We start from the raw sequence: 25,001 nt of genomic DNA on the forward strand, positions 1-25,001 counted from the left end.
CACACACGCCTCTTACAGTGCCCACACACACGCCTCCTACAGTGCCCACACACACGCCTCTTACAGTGCCCACACACACGCCTCTTACAGTGCCCACACACACGCCTCTTACAGTGCCCACACACACGCCTCTTACAGTGCCCACACACACGCCTCCTTCAGTGCCCACACACACGCCTCTTACAGTGCCCACACACACGCCTCTTACAGTGCCCACACACACGCCTCTTACAGTGCCCACACACACGCCTCCTTCAGTGCCCAGACGCTCACTACGAAACACTTCCAGGAATAGCCAGACTTCGCTAACTGAGCTACGGGTGGCACGCAGTAGATGGCACTGTGCCTCCTGGCCTGTCGGAGTGCCCCTCTACGCTTCCTCTCGTGCCCTATTACTCACTGTTGTGACCCATCACCTTTGTTCTGACTACAACAAGAAAAACAACACAGGAGAGGTTGTGAATGCAGGAGTGCGTGAGGCATCGTGCATCGTGGCAGCACGCACTCATTGACATGTATAATCCCATTGAAGGGGAACGAACCGTGTGTGTGTGTGTGCTTACCTAATAGTCACTGTTGGGTAGTGGGGCTCTGTGCCTCATGTTTTAACCTTTTCTAGTTTGCGTGTGCGCGTGTGTGTGTGTGCGTGTGTGTGTGCGTGTGTGCTAGTGTGTGTCTGTATTCACCTAGGTGTGTTTGCGGGGGTTGAGCTTTGCTCTTTCGGTCCGCCTCTCAACTGTCAATCAACTTTTACTAACTACTAACTAACTAATTTTTTTCACACCCTCACACCCCCAGGAAGCAGCTCCGTAACAGCTGTCTAACTCCAAGGTATCTATTTACTGCTAGGTAACAGAGGCATTCAGGGTGAAAGAAACTTTGCCCCATTTGTTTCTGCCTGGTCCGGGAACGGAACCCGGGCCACAGACTTATGAGTCCTGCATGCTGTCCACACAGCCACCAGACCCCCCCTTTGCGTATGTCTCTCTCTCTCTCTTTCTTTCTCTCTGCATATATATATATATATATATATATATATATATATATATATATATATATATATATATATATATATATATATATATATATATACATATATATATATGTGTTCGTTTCTTCAAAATCGCTAATCTTCGAAAGTTCTTCAGCGATTGCTTTGAAATTTTGACACAACGTTGCATTCGAATAGGCGAATATTTTTACATCAGTACTATATACATGCCACACCTGTGACAGGAAAAACATGCGTTTTTTTTTAAAACAGCGCCATCTTTTAGACGTAACAGCAACACATGACTAATCTCCAAAAGTTCTTCACCAATTGCTTTGAAATTTTGTCACAATGTTCCATTCGAATATGCGCATGTTTTTATATGCATACTATATAGATGCCACGCCTGTGCCAGGTAACAAATGTTTTTTTTTTTTTAAACAGCACCATCTATTGCACCTAAAAGAAATGAATGCTATACTAAATAAGTTACGAATCCATTTCAATGTTTCCAATTGCATTGATAAATTGAATTATCATAGATTTCGATTTATTTTCATTTTGATTTAATTATTTTGTGTGACATTGCATTGGAATTAAGCTGTGTTGTTTACCATACCGTTCATTTCGTAAGTATACAACCCGTTCTCGCACTTGCTTATAGTCAATATTGGCTTATTTAATAAGTGCATATGTGACATATACTAATATATATATATATATATATATATATATATATATATATATATATATATATATATATATATATATATATATGACATATGTGACATATACTCATACTAATTGATTGTGAATATTTTAATTTACCTTGAAAAGCTTCATAGAAAACACCGACCTCACCTAACCACCTTAGTATGTTAAGATAAGCATCTTATTGCTTCTTATTTACAATTATTACTTAACCAGCCATTACCATGCCATTACCATTACCAGCCATTACGTGAGCCATTAAATGCACTAAAGATTGATAACCCAAATGAATTTTTCATGGATATGATACCAACATCAAATCACATATCAGACGTCGCCCTATCCCCACTAGATTTTGAAGAAGCCATAAACAGTATGCCTATGCACTCTGCACCAGGCCCGGATTCCTGGAACTCCACATTCATCAAGAACTGTAAAAAACCACTATCGCAGGCCCTTCACATTCTGTGGAGACAAAGCCTAGATACTGGCGTTATCCCTGACATACTAAAAACAGCAGAGATAGCACCACTCCATAAAGGAGGAAATAAGGCAGAGGCAAAAAATTACAGACCGATAGCACTAACATCGCACATCATAAAAATTTTTGAGAGAGTGCTAAGAAGTAAGATCACAAAATACATGGAATCACAGCATCTCCATAACCCCGGACAACATGGTTTCAGAACAGGGCGCTCTTGCCTGTCGCAGTTGCTGGACCACTATGATATGGCATTAGATGCTATGGAAGACAAACAAAATGCTGATGTAATTTACACAGATTTCGCAAAAGCTTTTGATAAATGTGACCATGGTGTTATTGCACATAAAATGCGTTCAAAAGGAATTACCGGGAAAATAGGCAGATGGATCTACAATTTCCTGACTGACAGAACCCAATGTGTAATAGTCAACAAAATAAAATCCAGCCCATCAACCGTGAAGAGCTCAGTCCCCCAGGGTACTGTGCTTGCTCCAGTACTTTTTCTCATCCTCATATCGGACATAGACCAGAACACAACCTATAGCACTGTATCATCCTTTGCAGATGACACTAGGATTTTCATGAGAGTTGGCAACATAGAGGACACGGCAAACCTCCAATCAGATGTTGATCAGGTCTTTCTATGGGCTACAGAAAATAATATGGTATTCAACGAGGATAAGTTTCAGCTCATGCGCTACGGAAAAATTGAAAATATAAAAACAGAAACCACGTACAAAACGCAGGCAAATCATAACATAGAACGAAAAGGCAATGTAAAGGACCTGGGTGTACTCATGTCGGAAGACCTTACCTTTAAAGAACACAATAAAGTAGCCGTCACAACTACAAGAAAAATGACAGGTTGGATAACAAGAACTTTTCACACTAGAGATGCTATACCGATGATGATACTTTTCAAAACGCTTGTGCTATCTAGAGTGGAGTACTGCTGCACAATGACAGCCCCTTTCAAAGCTGGAGAAATTGCTGACCTAGAGAGCGTGCAGAGATCCTTTACTGCTAGAATCCACTCAGTAAAACATCTAAATTACTGGGACCGACTAAAGAGCCTAAATCTGTACTCCCTTGAGCGCAGGCGGGAGAGATACATAATAATTTACACGTGGAAAATAATTGAGGGGCTGGTCCCAAACCTGCACACACAAATAACACCACATGAGACCAGAAGACATGGCAGGATGTGCAGAATACCCCCGTTGAAAAGCAGAGGTGCAACAGGTACTCTGAGAGAGAACTCTATCAACATCAGAGGCCCGAGACTGTTCAACACGCTTCCACTACACATAAGGGGCATAACTGGCAAACCCCTCACAGTGTTCAAGAGAGAACTGGATAAGCACCTCCAAAGGATACCTGATCAACCAGGCTGTGACTCATACGTCAGGCTGCGAGCAGCCGCGTCTAACAGCCTGGTTGATCAGTCCAGCAACCAGGAGGCCTGGTCGACGACCGGGCCGCGGGGACACTAAGCCCCGGAAGCACCTCAAGGTAGTCAAGGTAGGTAGGTAACCTATCAACGGTATAGGTTAAGTAATAATTTTAATTAAGAAGCAATAAGATGCTTATCATAACATACTAAGAAGGTTAGGTGAGGTCGGTGTTTTTCTATGAAGCTTTTCAAGGTAAACTAAAATATTCACAATCAATTAGTATGTCACATATGCACTTATTAAATAAGCCAATATTGACTATAAGCAAGTGCGAGAACGGGTTGCAACATAAGTTTAAATGCCTCACCCGTGACAGGTAAAAACATTCTTTTATTAATAAACAACACAACTGTTCCTCACAAGAGCAACACACGCTATACTAAAAATGTTACAATTCCATTTCAATGTTTCTGATTTCATTGATAAATTGAATTTTCAAAGATTTCGATTCATTTTCATTTTGATTTAAAATTTTGTGTGACAATGCATTGGAATTGAGCTGTGTTGTTTACCATACCGTTCATTTTGTGAGTATAGTTTATTTTTTATTGTTTCATTGTTTTTCATTTCGTTTTTTAAACTGTTTTTCTTATATTTCTGTGATGGGAAAATCAGATCTTTTGATGTTCCCAATGTTTTTATCGGATCATCAGATTATTTGGGAATGCATCGGACGACGGAGGTGGGGAGGATGAGGGGACGGGAGAGGGGATAGTAGGGAGCGTGAGGGGACAGGGGGAGGGGCTAATCACGGGGAGAACGAGGGGACGGAGCAGTTGGGGATGGTGGAGACGAGGGGATAGGGGAATGGAGAATATATGGGGGGACAAGGGAGTGGGGGATGGTGGGGAGGAGGAGAAGACAGGGGAGACGGGGAATGGTAGGGAGAACGAGGGGGGATAGGGAGTGGGAGATGGTGAGGAGGACGAGGGGGATGGTGGAGTGGGGAATGGTTAGGAGGACAAAGGGACTGCGGGAGGGGGGGAATGGTGGGGAGGACGAGGGACGGGGAAGTGGTGGGGAGGATGAGGGGACGTGGGAGGGAGGGAGGGAGGAATGGTGGGAGGACTCTGAGACATTGAAAGGTTGCTGTGGCTCATGTGTTGCTGAGCCACAGCAACGCTTGGCCGGGTACAGCTAGTGTATATATATATATATATATATATATATATATATATATATATATATATATATATATATATATATATATATATATATATATATATATATATTGTTTGCCTGAATGGTCCCCAGGACTATATGCAACTAAAAACTCACACCCCTATAGTATGTTATATATATATATATATATATATATATATATATATATATATATATATATATATATATATATATATATATATATATATATATTAGTATATTTTGGTAGCAGTCTTTCCTGTAGACATATATTATTAAATATGACCGAAAAAGTAAAATTAATAATTCTAACACGAATTTTCTCAATGTTTCTTATATTCTTTTTCACTGTTGATGGTAACTGAAAAATCAATTCTCCAAAATTCATTTTTATTTCTAGTCTGACGCGACACTTGAGCGCGTTTCGTAAAACTTATTACATTTTCAAAGACTTTAGCTTACACACACACAACTATGACTGAACAGAGTTTAAAACAGCTTCGATTTTTTATACCTGCATTTGGGTGAGGTGATATGTTACAACAGTTTTGGATGAGGTGAAAACAAACTTTCAAAACAAGACAGAACACGAAACAATGGGTATAATATTTTGTAAGTTAAAGGGAAGAATGGAAGTAACTGCAAAGGGCCTATTGGCCCATATTTCTTGATGCTTCTATATTGGTGCGGAATCTTGAAAGTGGGTAGAATATAGTTGTGCACAACTATTTACGAAACGCGCTCAAGTGTCGCGTCAGACTAGAAATAAAAATGAATTTTGGAGAATTGATTTTTCAGTTACCATCAACAGTGAAAAAGAATATAAGAAACATTGAGAAAATTCGTGTTAAAATTATTAATCTTACTTTTTCGGTCATATTTAATAATATATATATATATATATATATATATATATATATATATATATATATATATATATATATATCCCCTTCAGAGCAGGAGAGATTGCTGGAATAGAGGGAATACAGAGAACATATACAGCATCTCCAAATGTACTCACTAGAAAGGAGAAAGAGATAGATATAAAATAATTTACATGTGAAAAATACTGGAGGGTCAGGTCCCAAATCTACACAGTAAAATAAGAACGAACTGAAGTGAACGATATGGAAGTAAATGCAGAATAGAACCAGTGAAGAGCAGAGGTGCCATAGGCACAATCAGAGAACACTGTATAAACATCAGAGGTCCACGGTTGTTCAACGTCCTCCCAGCGAGCATAAGAAATATTGCCGGAACAACCGTGGACATCTTCAAGAGAATACTATCTAGTTTTCTTGAAGGAGTGCCAGACCAACCGGGCTGTAGTGGATATGGGTTGTCAAGCAACACCCTGTTGGACCAAACTCTCACAAGTCTGGGAGTAGAACACTTCTACTCCAGGTACATAGCCAGGAACAATCCAGGCTTCCTCACATATACATTTAGGGGAGTAGAGTGGCGCCGGGTAAGGATGAGAGAGCGTTGCTTTCCCCCTATCTCTCTCCCCACTATCTGCTCTCAGCCCACCTCTCCCCGCCACCCAGCCCCTCGGGCTGTAGTTGACTCACTCCCGTGTGTATCAGCCTTCCTCATCTTGAGCCGTGTTCGCTGCCTCTCTGACGGCTGCGGGGATCTTCCGTCCTTCACAAGGGCTATATACCCAACGTGTCCCTTGGTTTTAGCTATATGTTAACTCATAGTTTACTTTGGTAAACTTGATGAACACCTCCAAAGGATACCTGATCAACCAGGCTGCGAGTAGCTGCGTCTAACAGTCTGGTTGAGCACACCATCAACCAGGAGGCCTAGTCAGAGTCAGAGACCTGGCCGTTGATCCCGGGAAGCTACACAATGTAGGTAGGTAGGTAGCCTACCTAGCCTGGTCCCGTATCTGCTTGATGGGGTTCTGGGAGTTCTTCTACTCCCCAAGCCCAACCCGAGGCCAGGCTTGACTTGTGAGAGTTTGGTCCACCAGGCTGTTGCTTGGAGCGGCCCGCAGGCCTACATACCTACCAGCACACGTGACCAGCACACGGTCCAATTCCGTGACCAGCACACGGTCCAATTCCGTGACCAGCACACGGTCCAATTCCGTGACCAGCACACGGTCCAATTCCGTGACCAGCACACGGTCCAATTCCGTGACCAGCACACGGTCCCGTGGGCCGTGTGATGGTCCCGTGGGCCGCGTGCTGGTCCCGTGGGCTGCGTGTTGGTCCCATGGGCCGCGTGCTGGTCCCGTGGGCCGCGTGCTGGTCCCATGGGCCGCGTGCTGGTCCCGTGGGCCGTGTGATGGTCCCGTGGGCCGCGTGTTGGTCCCGTGGGCCGCGTGTTGGTCCCGTGGGCCGCGTGCTGGTCCCAAGGCCGTGTGCTGGTCCCGTGGGCCGCGTGTTGGTCCCATGGGCCGCGTACATGGGCCACGTGTTGGTCCCGTGGGCTGCGTGTTGGTCCCGTGGGCCGCGTGTTGGTCCCATGGGCCGCGTACATGGGCCACGTGTTGGTCCCGTGGGCCGCGTGTTGGTCCCGTGGGCTGCGTGCTGGTCCCGTGGGCTGCGTGCTGGTCCCGTGGGCCGCGTGCTGGTCCCGTGGGCTGCGTGCTGGTCCCGTGGGCCGCGTGTTGGTCCCGTAGGCTGCGTGTTGGTCCCGTGGGCCGCGTGTTGGTCCCGTGGGCTGCGTGCTGGTCCCGTGGGCCGCGTGCTGGTCCCGTGGGCCGCGTACATGGGCCACGTGTATATAACGCACCATCATATTAATATTCTGCCACTGTAAATGACAATAGGTAATCGCTCGTCCGGTTGATCGATCTCCGCCTCTACACTTTAATGTCATGACCTTGGATACAAAAACAAAAACTAGTCGCTTTTAATCGGAAAGTTCATTATCTCTCGAGATAAGCCAATAGTGTGTGCGCGTGCGTTCGTGTCATTGTATATAAATATATCATTATTTTTATTATTTAATTTTTATTGTCCGTGTTATGATGAAAGTTGGCGTGTCGAAGCTTAATATACAGTTCTATCAGGTTGTACTTGTAGAGGATTACCTGTGGACAATTTTGAGTGTTCTCCTATGACAGGCCTGGTGATTGTCTGGTCTGTGAAGCTGGTTGTCTGTGTTTCCCGCAGGCAAACAGCCATCACAGCCAGGCTGATCCGGTAACTCCAGCGGAACTTAAACAGTTCCTCCCTCTTGAGAGCTGCCATTGTTATTCCAGCAACATTTGTTACACTTGGTGGCAGGAGGTTGTGGAGTGGCGGCCTTCTCATGTTTACACTGTCTTCTCTTATTGGCTTTATGGAACCCAAGAGTTTTTATTGGATATATTTTACACTTCCTGCCATCTCTCTCACTCCAGTATGTCGTTGCTTCCTTGTGCAGGGCTCCTTAGTGATTGTATATATATATATATATATATATATATATATATATATATATATATATATATATATATATATATATATATATATATATATATATATATGCGGAAAATCCACAGAGGAATATGAAAGAAAGTGAACGTTTCGGCCTGTTAAAGCCTTTGTCAACACAAGACTGAGTCTTGTGTTGACAAAGGCTTTAACAGGCCGAAACGTTCACTTTCTTTCATATTTCTCTGTGGATTTTCAGCATAAAATGATCAGTGTTTTGTGATCGTCAATTGCATATATATATATATATATATATATATATATATATATATATATATATATATATATATATATATATATATATATATATATATATATTATATTACTTACTACTATATATTATATATATATTATATATATTATATATATATATATATATATATATATATATATAAATATATATATATATATATATATATATTATATTACCCCGGCATCAGGTGAAAGAAAAAATCCTGTCACGAGGTGACCAACCACCTGAGAGTGAAGTCTTGGGTACAACACCCAGACAGTACACTGCCTGGGATTTATGTAGGGCATACGTATATCTGCGTATCTACGTATTTACGTATGTAGGTTAGCTTAGCATTTTAAAAGCACCGAATCACCTTCTGTGGTTGAGTGTTCAATAAACCCTTGAACTGTATGTTTAACACTTCTCTAACCCTGTCCATGGAGGACAGAAGAAAATGTATATATGCTGGTTAGCATTGTAAATGTGTGGCCACGTCTGTGGTAGAAAATAATAATAAAAACAACTGCCTGGGAGACGGCACCCGCATCACAGGCATCACAGTGTGATGAAGCATCACAATGTGATGAAGCATCACAATGTGATGAAGCATCACAATGTGATGAAGCATCACAATGTGATGAAGCATCACAATGTGATGAAGCATCACAAGTACAGTATCATAAATCTCTCGGTGTTTAAATTAACAAATTTGTTTCGATCAAATCTTGAAACATTTTTTGAACGCTTCCCGCACTACACCCTTAGATAACGTGTGCTTTAGGGTGGTTATCTTCTTGAGAGGATTTCGGGGCTTGGCGTCCCCGCGGCCCGGTCCTCAACCAGGCCTCCTGTTGGTTACACATCCCCAGGAAGCAGCCCGTAGCAGCTGTCTAACTCCCAAGTACCTATTTACTGCTAGGTGAAAAGGTGCATCAGGATGAAAGACACTCTGCCCATTTGTTTCCGCCTCCACTGGTAATTGAACCCGGAACCTTTGGACTACGAATTCCAAACGCTGTCCACTCAGCTGTCAGGCCCGGGACAAACGGTGGGTAAATATAAATGTCTCTTGATAAACCCAGCGGGTTTTCTTCCTATTGAAAGTGGTTGTACACACTGCTGTGGCTGGGTGTTCACTCAGAGTGGCTGACGCTGACCGCTAGTCACCACCGAGGATGTTGTTATAGATTCAGCCACTCGGAACAAGTTCCAAGTAGCACGGACTATGGTGAGCCCGTAACTTATCTGGCACAGGAGCGGGGCAAGTAGCACGGGCTATGGTGAGCCCGTAACTTATCTGGCACAGGAGCGGGCGGGGCAAGTAGCATGGACTATGGTGAGCCCGTAACTTATCTGGCACAGGAGCGGGGCAAGTAGCACGGGCTATGGTGAGCCCGTAACTTATCTGGCACAGGAGCGGGCGGGGCAAGTAGTACGGGCTATGGTGAGCCCGTAGTGGACTTAACTGGCACAGGAGCGGTGCTCCTCTGTGTTCTATAGCCCCCGATGAGTAAAATAAATACTTAATTATCTTTTCCACTTTCGTTCGCGGGGTCTTACTTGTACTCCGTGAACGTGTACGGCACAGAGAGACACGCTCAAGGACTTGTATTATTGGGACCGTCTTAAAGCACTCAAAATGTATTATATACACAGGGATGATACTGGAAGGTCAGGTCCCAAATTTACACGGTAAAACACCCACATTTCACTTTCTCGTCACATATGACATATCCAGTTTTGGATAAAAAATTGCCAGTATACAGTACAACATGTTGGTAAAGGAGAGAAGTATTAAGGGGAGACATGATCACCACGTACAAAATTATTAAGGATATAGTGCAGATAAAGACAAACAGACTACTTAGAATGTGTGATACACAATGTGGACACAATTGGAAACTAATAATCGAATAAATGAATAAGTTAGACTCAAAATATTGTTATCAGTGTTAGTATAGTAAACAAATGGAATTTTCAGGAGAAAACTAGATAGTTTTGGACCAACCGGCCTGTGGTGGAAATGAGGGCGTGCGGGCCGCTCCAAGCAACAGCCTGGTGGACCAAGCTCTCACAAGTCAAGCCTGGCCTCGGGCCGGGCTTGGGGAGTAGAACTCCCAGAACCCCATCAACCAGGTATTAAGCAGGTAAGCAAGCCATCAAGCAGGTAAACATACTGGAGCGAACAATATGGAATGATATACAGAGTAGACCCCCTGAAGAGAAGAGGTTCCGTAGACACAATTTGGTAATACTGTATTATCAGCAGAGGTTCACGGCTGTTCCTCCTCCTCCTAAGAACCATACAAATATTGCCGGAACAAAAGTGGACGCGTCCAAGACACAATTATGCACGTTCATGCAAGAACTGATGTAAATCAGGTCTTAATGGGCCATAAAAATATAATATGATGTTTATTACCTGGTTGATGGGGTTCTGGGAGTACTTCTACTCCCCAAGCCCGGCCCGAGGCCAGGCTTGACTTGTGAGAGTTTGGTCCACCAGGCTGTTGCTTGGAGCGGCCCGCAGGCCCACATACCCACCACAGCCCGGTTGGTCCGGTACTCCTTGAAGAAAACTATCTAGTCTTATCTTGAAGATGTCCACAGTTCTTCCAGAAATATGTCTTATACTCGCTGGGAGGATGTTGAACATCCTATTGAAGATAAGTTCGAGCTCCTTCGCCATGGAAAAAAACGAAATATAAAAACGGAAAAGACATATAAAACGTAGACAAATCATATTATTGAACGAAAAAACAATGTAAAGGATCAGGGGATAATCATGCCAGAAGACCTTAGAGAAAACAATAAAGTAGCTGTTACGACTGCAAGAAAAATGGCAGGTTTGATAAGAAGAACCTTTCAAGCAAGGGATGCCATGCCAGTGATGATATTTGTCAAGACACCAGTGCTCGCCAGAGTGGTATACTGTTGCGCAGTAACAGACTCATTCAAAGCTGGATAAATGTTGACCAAATCACACACTAGAAGAGGAAGAGATGACGACGTTTCGGTCCGTCCTCGACCATCATCACTATAGACATGATAATGGTCTTCGTCGTCTCTTCATCTTCTAGTGTGTAGTTTGGTCAACATTACAGCCACGGTATTGTGACTCATCATCTGCAAAGCTGGAGAAGTTGCTGACCTAGAGAGCGTGTAAAGACCATTTACTGCTAGAATCTATTTTTATCAACATTTAAGTTATTGGGACCGATTAATATTCTTAAATCTGTATTCTCTAGAGCGCAAGTGAGAGATATATAATAATCTACACGTGAAGGATATTAGAGGGACTGGTCCCAAACCTGCGCACGGAAATAACATCACACGAGACCAGAAGGCATGACAGGATGTGTACAATACCCCCGTTAAAAAGTGTTTAATCCCCCTCATGTTCAAGAGAGAGAACTATAAACACCTCCAAATGATACCTGATCAACCAGGCTGTGATTCATACGTCAGACTGCGAGCAGCCACGTCTAACAGCCTGGTTGACCAGTCCAGCAACCAGGAGGCCTGGTCGACGACCGGGCCGCGGGGACGTTGGTCTTCGGATTCATCGCAAGTAAGTAATTACCAAGAGAAGGCACCGAGAAAGGTAAACCGCAAGGAATGGGGGTGCGGCGGAAGTGTTCGGGCGTGGAGGGTGGAGAGGTTGATGGGTGGAGCGGTGTGTGGAAGTGGTTGGGCAGGTCCGTCCCCTCCACCTCCACCGGTTCTCTTTATCCGTGCTGTAACTGTGAGCGGGCGACCTCGGGACCCTATTTATTTATTCCTTTGGTAGCGTGTATTGCCCCGTAAGGGAGGAGGAGGAGTTCCCTTCTTGCTGCTGGTGCTCCCTGCTGCTGAGGTGGCTTGGTGAGTCTCTCATCCCCACTCTCACCTTGCCCCTCCTCTTCCTTCCTCCTCCCCTCCCCTTCATCAATTATCGTCCCCTCTTCTCTCATTCTTCTCCTCTTCCCCCTACCCGTTCCTTTTCTCCCAGAACTCTGGTACTGCTCTTACTCTTACTCTCATCCCTGCCACTGGTACTGCTCTTACTCTTACTCTCATCTCTGCCACTGGTACTGCTCTTACTCTTACTCTCATCTCTGCCACTGGTACTGCTCTTACTCTTACTCTCATCCCTGCCTCTGGTACTGCTCCTACTCTTACTCTCATCTCTGCCTCTGGTACTGCTCTTACTCTTACTCTCATCCCTGCCTCTGGTACTGCTCTTACTCTTACTCTCATCTCTGCCTCTGGTACTGCTCTTACTCTTACTCTCATCCCTGCCTCTGGTACTGCTCTTACTCTTACTCTCATCCCTGCCTCTGGTACTGCTCTTACTCTTACTCTCATCTCTGCCTCTGGTACTGCTCTTACTCTTACTCTCATCCCTGCCTCTGGTACTGCTCTTACTCTTACTCTCATCCCTGCCTCTGGTACTGCTCTTACTCTTACTCTCATCCCTGCCTCTGGTACTGCTCTTACTCTTACTCTCATCCCTGCCTCTGGTACTGCTCTTACTCTTACTCTCATCCCTGCCACTGGTACTGCTCTTACTCTTACTCTCATCCCTGCCACTGGTACTGCTCTTACTCTTACTCTCATCTCTGCCACTGGTACTGCTCTTACTCTTACTCTCATCTCTGCCTCTGGTACTGCTCTTACTCTTACTCTCATCCCTGCCACTGGTACTGCTCTTACTCTTACTCTCATCTCTGCCACTGGTACTGCTCTTACTCTTACTCTCATCTCTGCCACTGGTACTGCTCTTACTCTTACTCTCATCTCTGCCTCTGGTACTGCTCTTACTCTTACTCTCATCTCTGCCTCTGGTACTGCTCTTACTCTTACTCTCATCCCTGCCTCTGGTACTGCTCTTACTCTTACTCTCATCCCTGCCACTGGTACTGCTCTTACTCTTACTCTCATCCCTGCCACTGGTACTGCTCTTACTCTTACTCTCATCTCTGCCTCTGGTACTGCTCTTACTCTTACTCTCATCTCTGCCTCTGGTACTGCTCTTACTCTTACTCTCATCTCTGCCACTGGTACTGCTCTTACTCTTACTCTCATTCCTGCCTCTGCTACTGCTCTTACTCTTACTCTCATTCCTGCCTCTGCTACAATCTCTACTCTTTCACTAACTCTCGGTTCCTGCCATTACTACTTATTCAAACCTTCAAATCCAGGGTTGTCACCAAAATGTTCCAACTTTTCAAATCACTTGTGCTTCTCCGCCTTGAGTACTGCTCGATACCTGCCTCCCCTTTCAAAGCAGGAGACTTCTGAAATTAAAGGAATACAGAGAAGGTAAAGCTCAGGTACAGTAAAATATAACATTTGCTGGGACCGGCTCAGAGCACTCAAAATGTACGTTGGAAAGTAAGACGAAAAATATTCCACATATGTACATGGAAGATACCAAATTAAAAATAAAATAATGGAGAGAAACGTATGCAAAATAGGTCGAGCAAGGAGAAGAGGTGCCATAGACACTATCAGAGAATATCATGAACATCAGAGGCTCATAGATCCTCAGCCTCCTCTCTCCAAGTATAAGAAATATTGCCGGGACGAATGTGGACGTGTTCAAGACAAAATTAGACGTGTTTCTGGAAGACGGGCCGGACCAACCAATGGATATGTGGGTCTGCGGGCCGCTCCGAGCAACAGCCTGGTGGACCAGTTCTCACAAGTTAAGCCTTACCCCGGGCCGGGTCTGGGGGAGTAACTGAGTTCTGCAGACACACTACAGGTATTATCCCTGTTTTCTCATCTAGTTGTGCTTGCGGGAGTTGAGCTCTGGCTCTTTGGTTCCGCGTCTCAACTGTCAATCAACTGGTGTACAGATTGCTGAGATGTGTGTGTTAGTGCTACCTCTTGTGACCCCTGCTGCCTCTTGTGACCCCTGCTGCCTCTTGTGACCCCTGCTGCCTCTTGTGACCCCTGCTGCCTCTTGTGACCCCTGCTGTCTCTTGTGACTGCTGCCTCTTGTGACTGCTGCCTCTTGTGACTGCTGCCTCTTGTGGCTGCTGCCTCTTGTGACTGCTGCCTCTTGTGACTGCTGCCTCTTGTGACTGCTGCCTCTTGTGACTGCTGCCTCTTGTGACTGCTGCCTCTTGTGACTGCTGCCTCTTGTGACTGCTGCCTCTTGTGACTGCTGCCTCTTGTGGCTGCTGCCTCTTGTGACTGCTGCCTCTTGTGACTGCTGCCTCTTGTGACTGCTGCCTCATGTGACTGCTGCCTCTTGTGACTGCTGTCTCTTGTGACTGCTGCCTCTAATGACTGCTGCCTCTTGTGACTGCTGTCTCTTGTGACTGCTGTCTCTCGTGACTGCTGCCTCTAATGACTGCTGCCTCTTGTGACTGCTGCCTCTTGTGACCCCTGCTGCCTCTTATGACCCCTGCTGCCTCTTATGACTGCTGCCTCTTGTGACTGCTGCCTCTTGTGACTGCTGTCTCTCGTGACTGCTGCCTCTAATGACTGCTGCCTCTTGTGACTGCTGCCTCTTGTGACCCCTGCTGCCTCTTGTGACTGCTGCCTCTTGTGACCCCTGCTGCCTCTTGTGACTGCTGCCTCTTGTGACTGCTGCCTCTCGTGATTGCTGTCTCTTGTGACTGCTGCCTCTTGTGACTGCTGCCTCTCGTGATTGCTGTCTCTTGTGACTGCTGCCTCTCGTGACTGCTGCCTCTTGTGACTGCTGTCTCTTGTGACTGCTGCCTCTCGTGACTGCTGCCTCTTGTGACTGCTGCCTCTCGTGATTGCTGTCTCTTGTGACTGCTGCCTCTCGTGACTGCTGCCTCTTGTGACTGCTGCCTCTCGTGATTGCTGTCTCTTGTGACTGCTGTCTCTTGTGACTGCTGCCTCTTGTGACTGCTGCCTCTTGTGACTGCTGCCTCTTGTGACTGCTGCCTCTTGTGACTGCTGCCTCTTGTGACTGCTGCCTCTCGTGACTGCTGCCTCTTGTGACTGCTGCCTCTCGTGACTGCTGCCTCTTGTGACTGCTGCCTCTTGTGACTGCTGCCTCTCGTGATTGCTGTCTCTTGTGACTGCTGCCTCTCGTGACTGCTGTCTCTTGTGACTGCTGTCTCTTGTGACTGCTGCCTCTTGTGACTGCTGCCTCTTGTGACTGCTGCCTCTCGTGACTGCTGTCTCTTGTGACTGCTGCCTCTTGTGACTGCTGCCTCTTGTGACTGCTGCCTCTCGTGACTGCTGCCTCTTGTGACTGCTGCCTCTCGTGACTGCTGCCTCTTGTGACTGCTGCCTCTCGTGACTGCTGTCTCTTGTGACTGCTGCCTCTCGTGACTGCTCCACCACGGGGCTGCTCCATGTCTCCACCTTCCCCTTCCACCCTCGTATTATGCCTCTTTTCTTCCCACGCTTCTTTCTCTCTCGTCAGCTTCTGTTGGTCTCTTATTTATCATGTCCCCCTTCGCCGTCTTTCTTATTGCCCTCCGCCCTTGCTCCAGCATTACCCAGTTTGCATATTCCTCTTTATCATATTCCTCGCTGTTCTGGTCAGCGAAGAGGCAGCCGGTCCCCTCTTGCTGCCTCTTCCTCGTCTTCTCTCACACCTCTTTCTTCTCGGCCGCTCTCGCACCTCCCGGCTTTGGTTCATGTCGTTCAGTGTGTGACCTCCGGGTGGGACAGTTTTGTCAATACTGTGTTCCACTCAATATTGTCCCCCCCATTACTGTGTCTCGCTCGCCCCCCCCCCTCGCCGCCTCCTCCTACCCCCTTCTGTGTCTCACTCCTCCCCTGTGTGTCTCAGCCGGCCCTTACCTTACCTTACCTTAGAGCTTGTCTAGGCCTATCTTCTCCGTGCTGCCCCTCCAGCTCTGGGCCCCCACCCCTACAGCCCTGGGGCCGACCCCTGCAGCCCTGGGCCCCCACCCCTGCAGCCCTGGGCCCCCACCCCTGCAGCCCTGGGCCCCCACCCCTGCAGCCCTGGGCCCCCACCCCTGCAGCCCTGGGCCCCCACCCCTGCAGCCCTGGGCCCCCACCCCTGCAGCCCTGGGCCCCCACCCCTGCAGCCCTGGGCCCCCACCCCTGCAGCCCTGGGCCCCCCACCCCTGCAGCCCTGGGCCCCCACCCCTGCAGCCCTGGGCCCGAGCACCGGGCTCCCCACGCCCCCTACGGGCTGTTACTCCCCCAGCACACAACACACATCGTGTACTCTCCTACATGTACTTGTTTAGCACTCGTTTTTTTATATTTACACTTAAAATTGTGTGTGTAATTTACATCGACAAACTTTCTCGTATAATCTATTCCAGTTATTTACGATCCTTTGGCTGAGAAACACCTGGAGGCGTCTCTATCAGTAATTTGCATTTCCGGTTTATGTTTATGTTCCTTTGTTTGGCTGTTGGCCGCTTTGAGCATTGGTTCTTTGTCTGCATGTCGATGTTCCTCACAATCTTGTATGTCGTTATCATGCTTCCGTGCCTGCTGACCTTCTTGTCGTAGTGTCACGACTCTTCGGCCCCGCCTCGCCGATGAGTTATCCGGAACAACAACTTCCTGTAGGTTATCTTGAGATGATTTCGGGGCTCTAGTGTCCCCGCGGCCCGGTCCTCGACCAGGCCTCCACCCCCAGGAAGCAGCCCGTGACAGCTGACTAACACCCAGGTACCTATTTTACTGCTAGGTAACAGGGGCATAGGGTGAAAGAAACTCTGCCCATTGTTTCTCGCCGGCGCCTGGGATCGAACCCAGGACCACAGGATCACAAGTCCAGCATGCTGTCCGCTCGGCCGACCGGCTCCACATACTTGAACTTGAACTTGGTCTAGACACCTCAACAATAGACTACACTCGCACTTAATTAATATATGTGTGTTATCGCGTCCTCAACTGACAGTACTCCCGGGATCAATATCCCCCCACGGGCCCGGTTTCTGAGCTGACCTGGTGGGCAGTCTGCTCGGCCAGTGTTAGATGCTGCCTCTACTATTTGTCCACTTACAAACTTACCTCTCTATATTGTGTCTGTAGTCTGTATCTCCAACGAGGAGTCATAAAGTGTGCACGTGACTGCCTCTACTTGCTTCCTCTGTCTCCTTCCATCTTCTCTATCTCCTTCCATCTTCTCTTATCTTCTTCCATCCCTCTCTATCTCCTTCCATCTTCTCTATCTCCTTCCATCTTCTTCTCTATTTCCTTCCATCTTCTTCTCTATCTTCTTCCATCTGCGTTTGTTAGCCAGCTTGGACCTTCACACCGCAAGGTTATTAATGTATGGGCTGTGTCTTGTAGCGCTTTGTAGTTCATAAACTAATTAATAAATGTCAACAAAATCTCCATGATTGAGGAAAGATGTATAGGTTTCGCAAGTGGACACGTCAATGCTTCATATTTCCTGGGCCGGGTTCTTAAATTTATTAATTTTTAAAATTTTGCCCCGAGGGGCGAGTTTATTGGGCAGTGCCACTCATCTTGTGAGTGGAAACACCGCCATAGTGACAGTATTGGGCAGCGCCACTCATCCTGTGAGTGGACACACCGCCATAGTGACAGTATTGGGCAGCACCACTCATCTTGTGAGTGGACACACCGCCATAGTGACAGTATTGGGCAGCACCACTCATCTTGTGAGTGGAAACACCGCCATAGTGACAGTATTGGGCAGCGTCACTCATCTTGTGAGTGGAAACACCGCCATAGTGACAGTATTGGGCAGCGCCACTCATCTTGTGAGTGGACACACCGCCATAGTGACAGTATTGGGCAGCGCCACTCATCTTGTGAGTGGAAACACCGCCATAGTGACAGTATTGGGCAGCGCCACTCATCTTGTGAGTGGACACACCGCCATAGTGACAGTATTGGGCAGCGCCACTCATCTTGTGAGTGGACACACCGCCATAGTGACAGTATTGGGCAGCGCCACTCATCTTGTCAGTGGACACACCGCCATAGTGACAGTATTGGGCAGCGCCACTCATCTTGTGAGTGGAAACACCGCCATAGTGACAGTATTGGGCAGCGCCACTCATCTTGTGAGTGGACACACCGCCATAGTGACAGTATTGGGCAGCGCCACTCATCTTGTGAGTGGAAACACCGCCATAGTGACAGTATTGGGCAGCGCCACTCATCTTGTGAGTGGACACACCGCCATAGTGACAGTATTGGGCAGCGCCACTCATCTTGTGAGTGGACACACCGCCATAGTGACAGTATTGGGCAGCGCCACTCATCTTGTGAGTGGACACACCGCCATAGTGACAGTATTGGGCAGCGCCACTCATCTTGTGAGTGGACACACCGCCATAGTGACAGTATTGGGCAGCGCCACTCATCCTGTGAGTGGACACACCGCCATAGTGACAGTATTGGGCAGCGCCACTCATCCTGTGAGTGGACACACCGCCATAGTGACAGTATTGGGCAGCGTCACTCATCCTGTGAGTGGAAACACCGCCATAGTGACAGTATTGGGCAGCGCCACTCATCTTGTGAGTGGACACACCGCCATAGTGACAGTATTGGGCAGCGCCACTCATCTTGTGAGTGGAAACACCGCCATAGTGACAGTATTGGGCAGCGCCACTCATCTTGTGAGTGGACACACCGCCATAGTGACAGTATTGGGCAGCGCCACTCATCTTGTGAGTGGACACACCGCCATAGTGACAGTATTGGGCAGCGCCACTCATCTTGTGAGTGGACACACCGCCATAGTGACAGTATTGGGCAGCGCCACTCATCTTGTGAGTGGACACACCGCCATAGTGACAGTATTGGGCAGCGCCACTCATCTTGTGAGTGGAAACACCGCCATAGCAGCATGTACAACACTCCCCAATAGGAAGAAAACCCGCTGGGTTGTTCATCCTGTCACTTGTCTTACTTTTCCTAGTGTTGAGGTTCTCTCCGTAGGTCGTGTTAACTCCGTTATCGTCCCTCTGGCACCATAAAGCTATATATCTGGCGGTGTCAAGCAACCTTCCAGACTAAGATATATGTGGTTTTCATCCTGGCGCTACATATTTACACCCTGGGCTATCAGGCCGGCTGGTTGACGGTCTGATCTGTCAGCCTGTTAATACATGAACCTTACCTTGAGGTTACCTTGACGTGATTCCAGGGCTCAGCGACCCCGCGGCCCGGTCGTCGACCAGGCATCCTGGTTGCTGGACTGGTCAACCAGGCTGTTGGACGCGGCTGCTCGCAGCCTGACGTATGAGTCACAGCCTGGTTGATCAGGTATCACCCACTACCACCTACCACCATCTTCCCAACGTCATTTGGGTCATTTGATTAGATAAGCTTTGTTGAGATTTTTGTTATCAAGCGCCATTTAGAACACAAGAGGTGTGTTAGGGCTCTTGTATTTAGTGCCAGGGTGTTAGTAATGGCTCTTGTGTTTAGTGCCAGGGTGTTAGTAATGGCTCTTGTGTTTAGTGCCAGGGTGTTAGTAATGGCTCTTGTGTTTAGTGCCAGGGTGTTAGTAATGGCTCTTGTGTTTAGTGCCAGGGTGTTAGTGATGGCTCTTGTGTTTAGTGCCAGGGTGTTAGTAATGGCTCTTGTGTTTAGTGCCAGGGTGTTAGTAATGGCTCTTGTGTTTAGTGCCAGGGTGTTAGTAATGGCTCTTGTGTTTAGTGCCAGGGTGTTAGTAATGGCTCTTGTGTTTAGTGCCAGGGTGTTAGTGATGGCTCTTGTATTTAGTGCCAGGGTGTTAGTAATGGCTCTTGTGTTTAGTGCCAGGGTGTTAGTGATGGCTCTTGTGTTTAGTGCCAGGGTGTTAGTAATGGCTCTTGTGTTTAGTGCCAGGGTGTTAGTAATGGCTCTTGTGTTTAGTGCCAGGGTGTTAGTAATGGCTCTTGTGTTTAGTGCCAGGGTGTTAGTAATGGCTCTTGTACTTAGTGCCAGGGTGTTAGTAATGGCTCTTGTGTTTAGTGCCAGGGTGTTAGTAATGGCTCTTGTGTTTAGTGCCAGGGTGTTAGTAATGGCTCTTGTGTTTAGTGCCAGGGTGTTAGTAATGGCTCTTGTGTTTAGTGCCAGGGTGTTAGTAATGGCTCTTGTACTTAGTGCCAGGGTGTTAGTAATGGCTCTTGTGTTTAGTGCCAGGGTGTTAGTAATGGCTCTTGTGTTTAGTGCCAGGGTGTTAGTAATGGCTCTTGTGTTTAGTGCCAGGGTGTTAGTAATGGCTCTTGTGTTTAGTGCCAGGGTGTCAGTAATGGCTCTTGTGTTTAGTGCCAGGGTGTTAGTAATGGCTCTTGTGTTTAGTGCCAGGGTGTTAGTAATGGCTCTTGTGTTTAGTGCCAGGGTGTCAGTAATGGCTCTTGTGTTTAGTGCCAGGGTGTTTTTTAATGGGGTTATTTTGCAAATTCTGCCCCCCCCCCCCCCACCCACCCTTGTATTGTTAGAAATTGCTTCATTGCAGATTTGCAACCAGTCTTTAATATTGTGTAGACATAAATGATGGTGCATCTCTCGCAATAATTCCAGGGAATTGTGACGGAGGGATTTTTAACGCTGCTAATAATTCGTGTTTTCCTGGACGCTTTATGTGAGGCTAAATGTTCCCTAAACATTGTCAAAGTCAACATTGTGGTGAGTGGCGTCTCCTGCTTGAAAGGTCCTTCGTGTCCAGCCTGTCATTGTCTTACGGGTGTGACGGTCACTTCGTGGTGGTCTTGCAGCGTCTGGACCTCAGACATGAGTTCTTCCACGTCTTTTCAAGGCCTTTTCTTTCTTTAGTGTGGGTTTAACTGCATTTAATACGTGGGTACGACAAGCTAAATATAGCTATTATACTCGGCACGAGCTGTGCTTACTCTGTCACCCTCAGACACGTTAATTACCATTGACTTGTGTGAGGGTCTAATAATGGATTTGTGACTGCTAACGTTGACGTGTCAATAAAACTTTTTATTACCGTTGTTCTTACGCCGGTCAATAAGGTTACCGTGGCAGTGTTGGTGCTGTCAATGTTACTTGTCACGGTAAGTATCTGCTCCTTAACTTTATCACTAAATAGTCTGTTATTATTTGTTTCGTCATCGTGTGATCTTCACTACCCTTAGCCTGTGGTGTGATCTCCCAGCCTGTGGTGTGATCTCTCAGCCTGTGGTGTGATCTCTCAGCCTGTGGTGTGATCTCTCAGCCTGTGGTGTGATCTCTCAGCCTGTGGTGTGATCTCTCAGCCTGTGGTGTGATCTCTCAGCCTGTGGTGTGATCTCTCAGCCTGTGGTGTGATCTCTCAGCCTGTGGTGTGATCTCTCAGCCTGTGGTGTGATCTCTCAGCCTGTGGTGTGATCTCTCAGCCTGTGGTGTGATCTCTCAGCCTGTGGTGTGATCTCCCAGCCTGTGGTGTGATCTCCCAGCCTGTGGTGTGATCTCTCAGCCTGTGGTGTGATCTCTCAGCCTGTGGTGTGATCTCTCAGCCTGTGGTGTGATCTCTCAGCCTGTGGTGTGATCTCTCAGCCTGTGGTGTGATCTCTCAGCCTGTGGTGTGATCTCTCAGCCTGTGGTGTGATCTCTCAGCCTGTGGTGTGATCTCTCAGCCTGTGGTGTGATCTCTCAGCCTGTGGTGTGGACTGTTTCCTTCTGGAGGTTGGCAAGCTATGGTAATTATCAGGAGAAAGCACTAAGCCAGGATGACTGTGTTGCACGTGGACGGTGTGAAGGAACAGTGCCCAACACTGACGGTGTGAAGGAACAGTGCCCAACACTGACGGTGTGAAGGAACAGTGCCCAACACTGACGGTGTGAAGGAACAGTGCCCAACACTGACGGTGTGAAGGAACAGTGCCCAACACTTTGACGGTGTGAAGGAACAGTGCCCAACCACTTTGACGGTGTGAAGGAACAGTGCCCAACACTTTGACGGTGTGAAGGAACAGTGCCCAACCACTTTGACGGTGTGAAGGAACAGTGCCCAACACTTTGACGGTGTGAAGGAACAGTGCCCAACACTGACGGTGTGAAGGAACAGTGCCCAACACTGACGGTGTGAAGGAACAGTGCCCAACACTGACGGTGTAAAGGAACAGTGCCCAACACTTTGACGGTGTGAAGGAACAGTGCCCAACACTGACGGTGTGAAGGAACAGTGCCCAACACTGACGGTGTGAAGGAACAGTGCCCAACACTGACGGTGTGAAGGAACAGTGCCCAACACTTTGACGGTGTGAAGGAACAGTGCCCAACACTGACGGTGTGAAGGAACAGTGCCCAACATTTTGACGGTGTGAAGGAACAGTGCCCAACACTTTGACGGTGTGAAGGAACAGTGCCCAACATTTTGACGGTGTGAAGGAACAGTGCCCAACACTGACGGTGTGAAGGAACAGTGCCCAACACTTTGACGGTGTGAAGGAACAGTGCCCAACATTTTGACGGTGTGAAGGAACAGTGCCCAACACTTTGACGGTGTGAAGGAACAGTGCCCAACCACTTTGACGGTGTGAAGGAACAGTGCCCAACCACTTTGACGGTGTGAAGGAACAGTGCCCAACCACTTTGACGGTGTGAAGGAACAGTGCCCAATCACTTTGACCATCGGGGATCGACAGTCTGTTTTCGGGGCTTAGCGTCCCCGCGGCCCGGGCGACGCCTCGACCAGGCCTCCTCGTTGCTGGACTGGTCAATCAGGCTGTAGACGCGGCTGCTCGCAGCCTGACGTATGCGTCACAGCCTGCTTCATCAGGTATCCTTTGGAGGTGTTTGTCAAGTTGTCTCTTGAACACTGTAAGGGATCGGCCAGTTATGCCTCTTATGTGTAGTGAAAGCGTGTTGAACAGTCTCGGGCCTCTGATGTTGATAGTTCTCCCTTAAGTTTAAGCTTACTTTCTCTTATATATATATATATATATATATATATATATATATATATATATATATATATATATATATATATATATATATATATATATATATATATAATATACTATAAGACCAGGTCCCAAATTTTCACAGTAATATCACAACATACTCGAGTGAACGATATGGTTAGGAAATGCAGAATAGAACCAGTGAAGAGCAGGGGTGCCATAGGCACAATCAGAGAACACTGTATAAACATCAGAGGTCCGCGGTTGTTCAACGTCCTCCCAGCGAGCATAAGAAATATTGCCGGAACAACCGTGGACATCTTTATCAGACAACTATCTATCTAGTTATCTTCAAGAAGTGCCGGACCAACCGGGCTGTGGTGGGTATGTGGGCCTGCGGGACGCTCCAAGCAACAGCCTGGTGGACCAAACTCTCACAAGTCAAGCCTGGCCTCGGGCCGGGCTTGGGGAGTAGAAGAACTCCCAGAACCCCATTAAGGTATGATCAACTTAAGGTCGTCTTAAGATGGCATATACTATTATACTAAGTTAAGTCTGTAACTTCATTGGTTGTCTTGCCTTGTGTTATCATCTTCCACTGCACCTCGCTCAGCATTTACTGATTTTTGCATGTTCTGCCCGGCGGTAATCTGATGAGCTCCTCGGACCAGTGTTTCTGCGTGTACCGGCTGGTGTCTGCTGGGGGGAAGACCTAACTCACCTAGTTGTGATTGCGGGGGGTTGAGCTCTGGCTCTTTGGTCCCGCCTCTCAACCGTCAATCAACTGGTGTACAGGTTCCGGACCCTACTGGGCTCTATCATATCTACATTTGAAACTGTGTATGGAGTCAGCCTCCACCACATCACTGCCTAATGCATTCCACCTGTTAACTACTCTGACACTGAAAAAGTTCTTTCTAACGTCCCTGTGGCTCATTTGGGTACTCAGTCTCCACCTGTGTCCCCTTCTTCGCGTACCACCCGCGTTAAACAGTTTATCCTTATCTACCCTGTCAATTCCTCTGAGAATTTTATAGGTAGTGATCACGTCTTCCCTTATTCTTCTGTGTACTCACCTATTTGTACTCACCTATTTGTGCTTGCAGGATCGAGCATTGACTCTTGGATCCCGCTTTTCCAGCCATCGGTTGTTTATAGCAATGACTCCTGTCCCATTTCCCTATTATACCTAATTTTAAAATTATGAATAGTATTTGCTTCCACAACCTGTTCCTCAAGTGCATTCCATATTTCCACTACTCTCACGCTAAAAGAAAACTTCCTTAACATCTCTGTGACTCATCTGAGTTTCCAGCTTCCACCCATGTCCCCTCGTTCTGTTATTATTACGTGTGAACATTTCATCTATTTCCACTTTGTCAATTCCCCTGAGTATTTTATATGTCCCTATCATATCTCCTCTCTCCCTTTTCTCTAGTGTCGTAAGGTTCAGTTCCTTCAGCTGTTCTTCATACCCTATCCCTCGTAACTCTGGGACAAGCCTCGTCGCAAACCACTGAACCTTCTTCAGTTTCCTTATGTGTTTCTTCAGGTGGGGGCTCCATGATGGCGCGGCATACTCTAAGACTGGTCTCATGTAGGCAGTGTAAAGCGTCCTAAAAGCCTTCTCATTTAGGTTTCTGAATGAAGTTCTAATTTTCGCCAGTGTAGAGTACGCTGCTGTCGTTATCCTATTTATATGTGCCTCAGGAGTTAGATTAGGTGTTACGTCCACTCCCAGGTCTCTTTTTCGAATCGTTACAGGTAGGCAGTTCCCC

The 25,001-nt window shown here is 47.0% G+C and overlaps 4 protein-coding genes across 6 annotated transcripts in view; 2 read left to right on the forward strand and 2 right to left on the reverse strand.

Moving 5' to 3' along the window:
• Nucleotides 1-7,184, reverse strand: part of LOC138373699 (apolipoprotein A-IV-like) — a 34,808-nt gene extending 27,624 nt beyond the window's left edge. Inside the window, exon 1 of the mRNA XM_069340056.1 lies at nucleotides 6,797-7,184. Coding sequence (XP_069196157.1) covers nucleotides 6,797-7,184 — 388 coding nt within the window. The remainder of the gene's footprint in view (nucleotides 1-6,796) is intronic.
• Nucleotides 1-25,001, forward strand: part of LOC123755876 (serine/arginine repetitive matrix protein 2) — a 270,322-nt gene that overhangs the window by 60,924 nt on the left and 184,397 nt on the right. The gene's annotated exons all lie outside the window — the stretch shown is intronic.
• On the forward strand, nucleotides 7,764-13,754 carry LOC123755643 (platelet binding protein GspB-like). Its single transcript, XM_069340057.1, has 3 exons — nucleotides 7,764-7,805; nucleotides 8,951-9,115; nucleotides 12,438-13,754. Exons 1-3 carry the CDS (start codon nucleotides 7,764-7,766, stop codon nucleotides 13,752-13,754), a joined length of 1,524 nt encoding a protein of 507 aa, XP_069196158.1.
• On the reverse strand, nucleotides 14,835-15,770 carry LOC138373700 (serine/arginine-rich splicing factor 4-like). Its single transcript, XM_069340058.1, has one exon. It carries the CDS (start codon nucleotides 15,768-15,770, stop codon nucleotides 14,835-14,837), a length of 936 nt encoding a protein of 311 aa, XP_069196159.1.

Source organism: Procambarus clarkii, chromosome 43 (assembly GCF_040958095.1).
Source record: "Procambarus clarkii isolate CNS0578487 chromosome 43, FALCON_Pclarkii_2.0, whole genome shotgun sequence".
NCBI classification, from domain to species: Eukaryota; Metazoa; Arthropoda; class Malacostraca; order Decapoda; family Cambaridae; genus Procambarus; species Procambarus clarkii.

Coding starts and splice junctions, on each gene's coding strand:
- LOC123755643 (XM_069340057.1), top strand. CDS start 7,764: ATGAAAGTTGGCGTGTCGAAGCTTAATATACAGTTCTATCAG. Junction 7,806..8,950: donor TTAATATACAGTTCTATCAG/GTTGTACTTGTA, acceptor CGTCTGTGGTAG/AAAATAATAATAAAAACAAC. Junction 9,116..12,437: donor AATGTGATGAAGCATCACAA/GTACAGTATCAT, acceptor CTTTTCTCCCAG/AACTCTGGTACTGCTCTTAC.
- LOC138373700 (XM_069340058.1), bottom strand. CDS start 15,770: ATGGAGCAGCCCCGTGGTGGAGCAGTCACGAGAGGCAGCAGTCACAAG.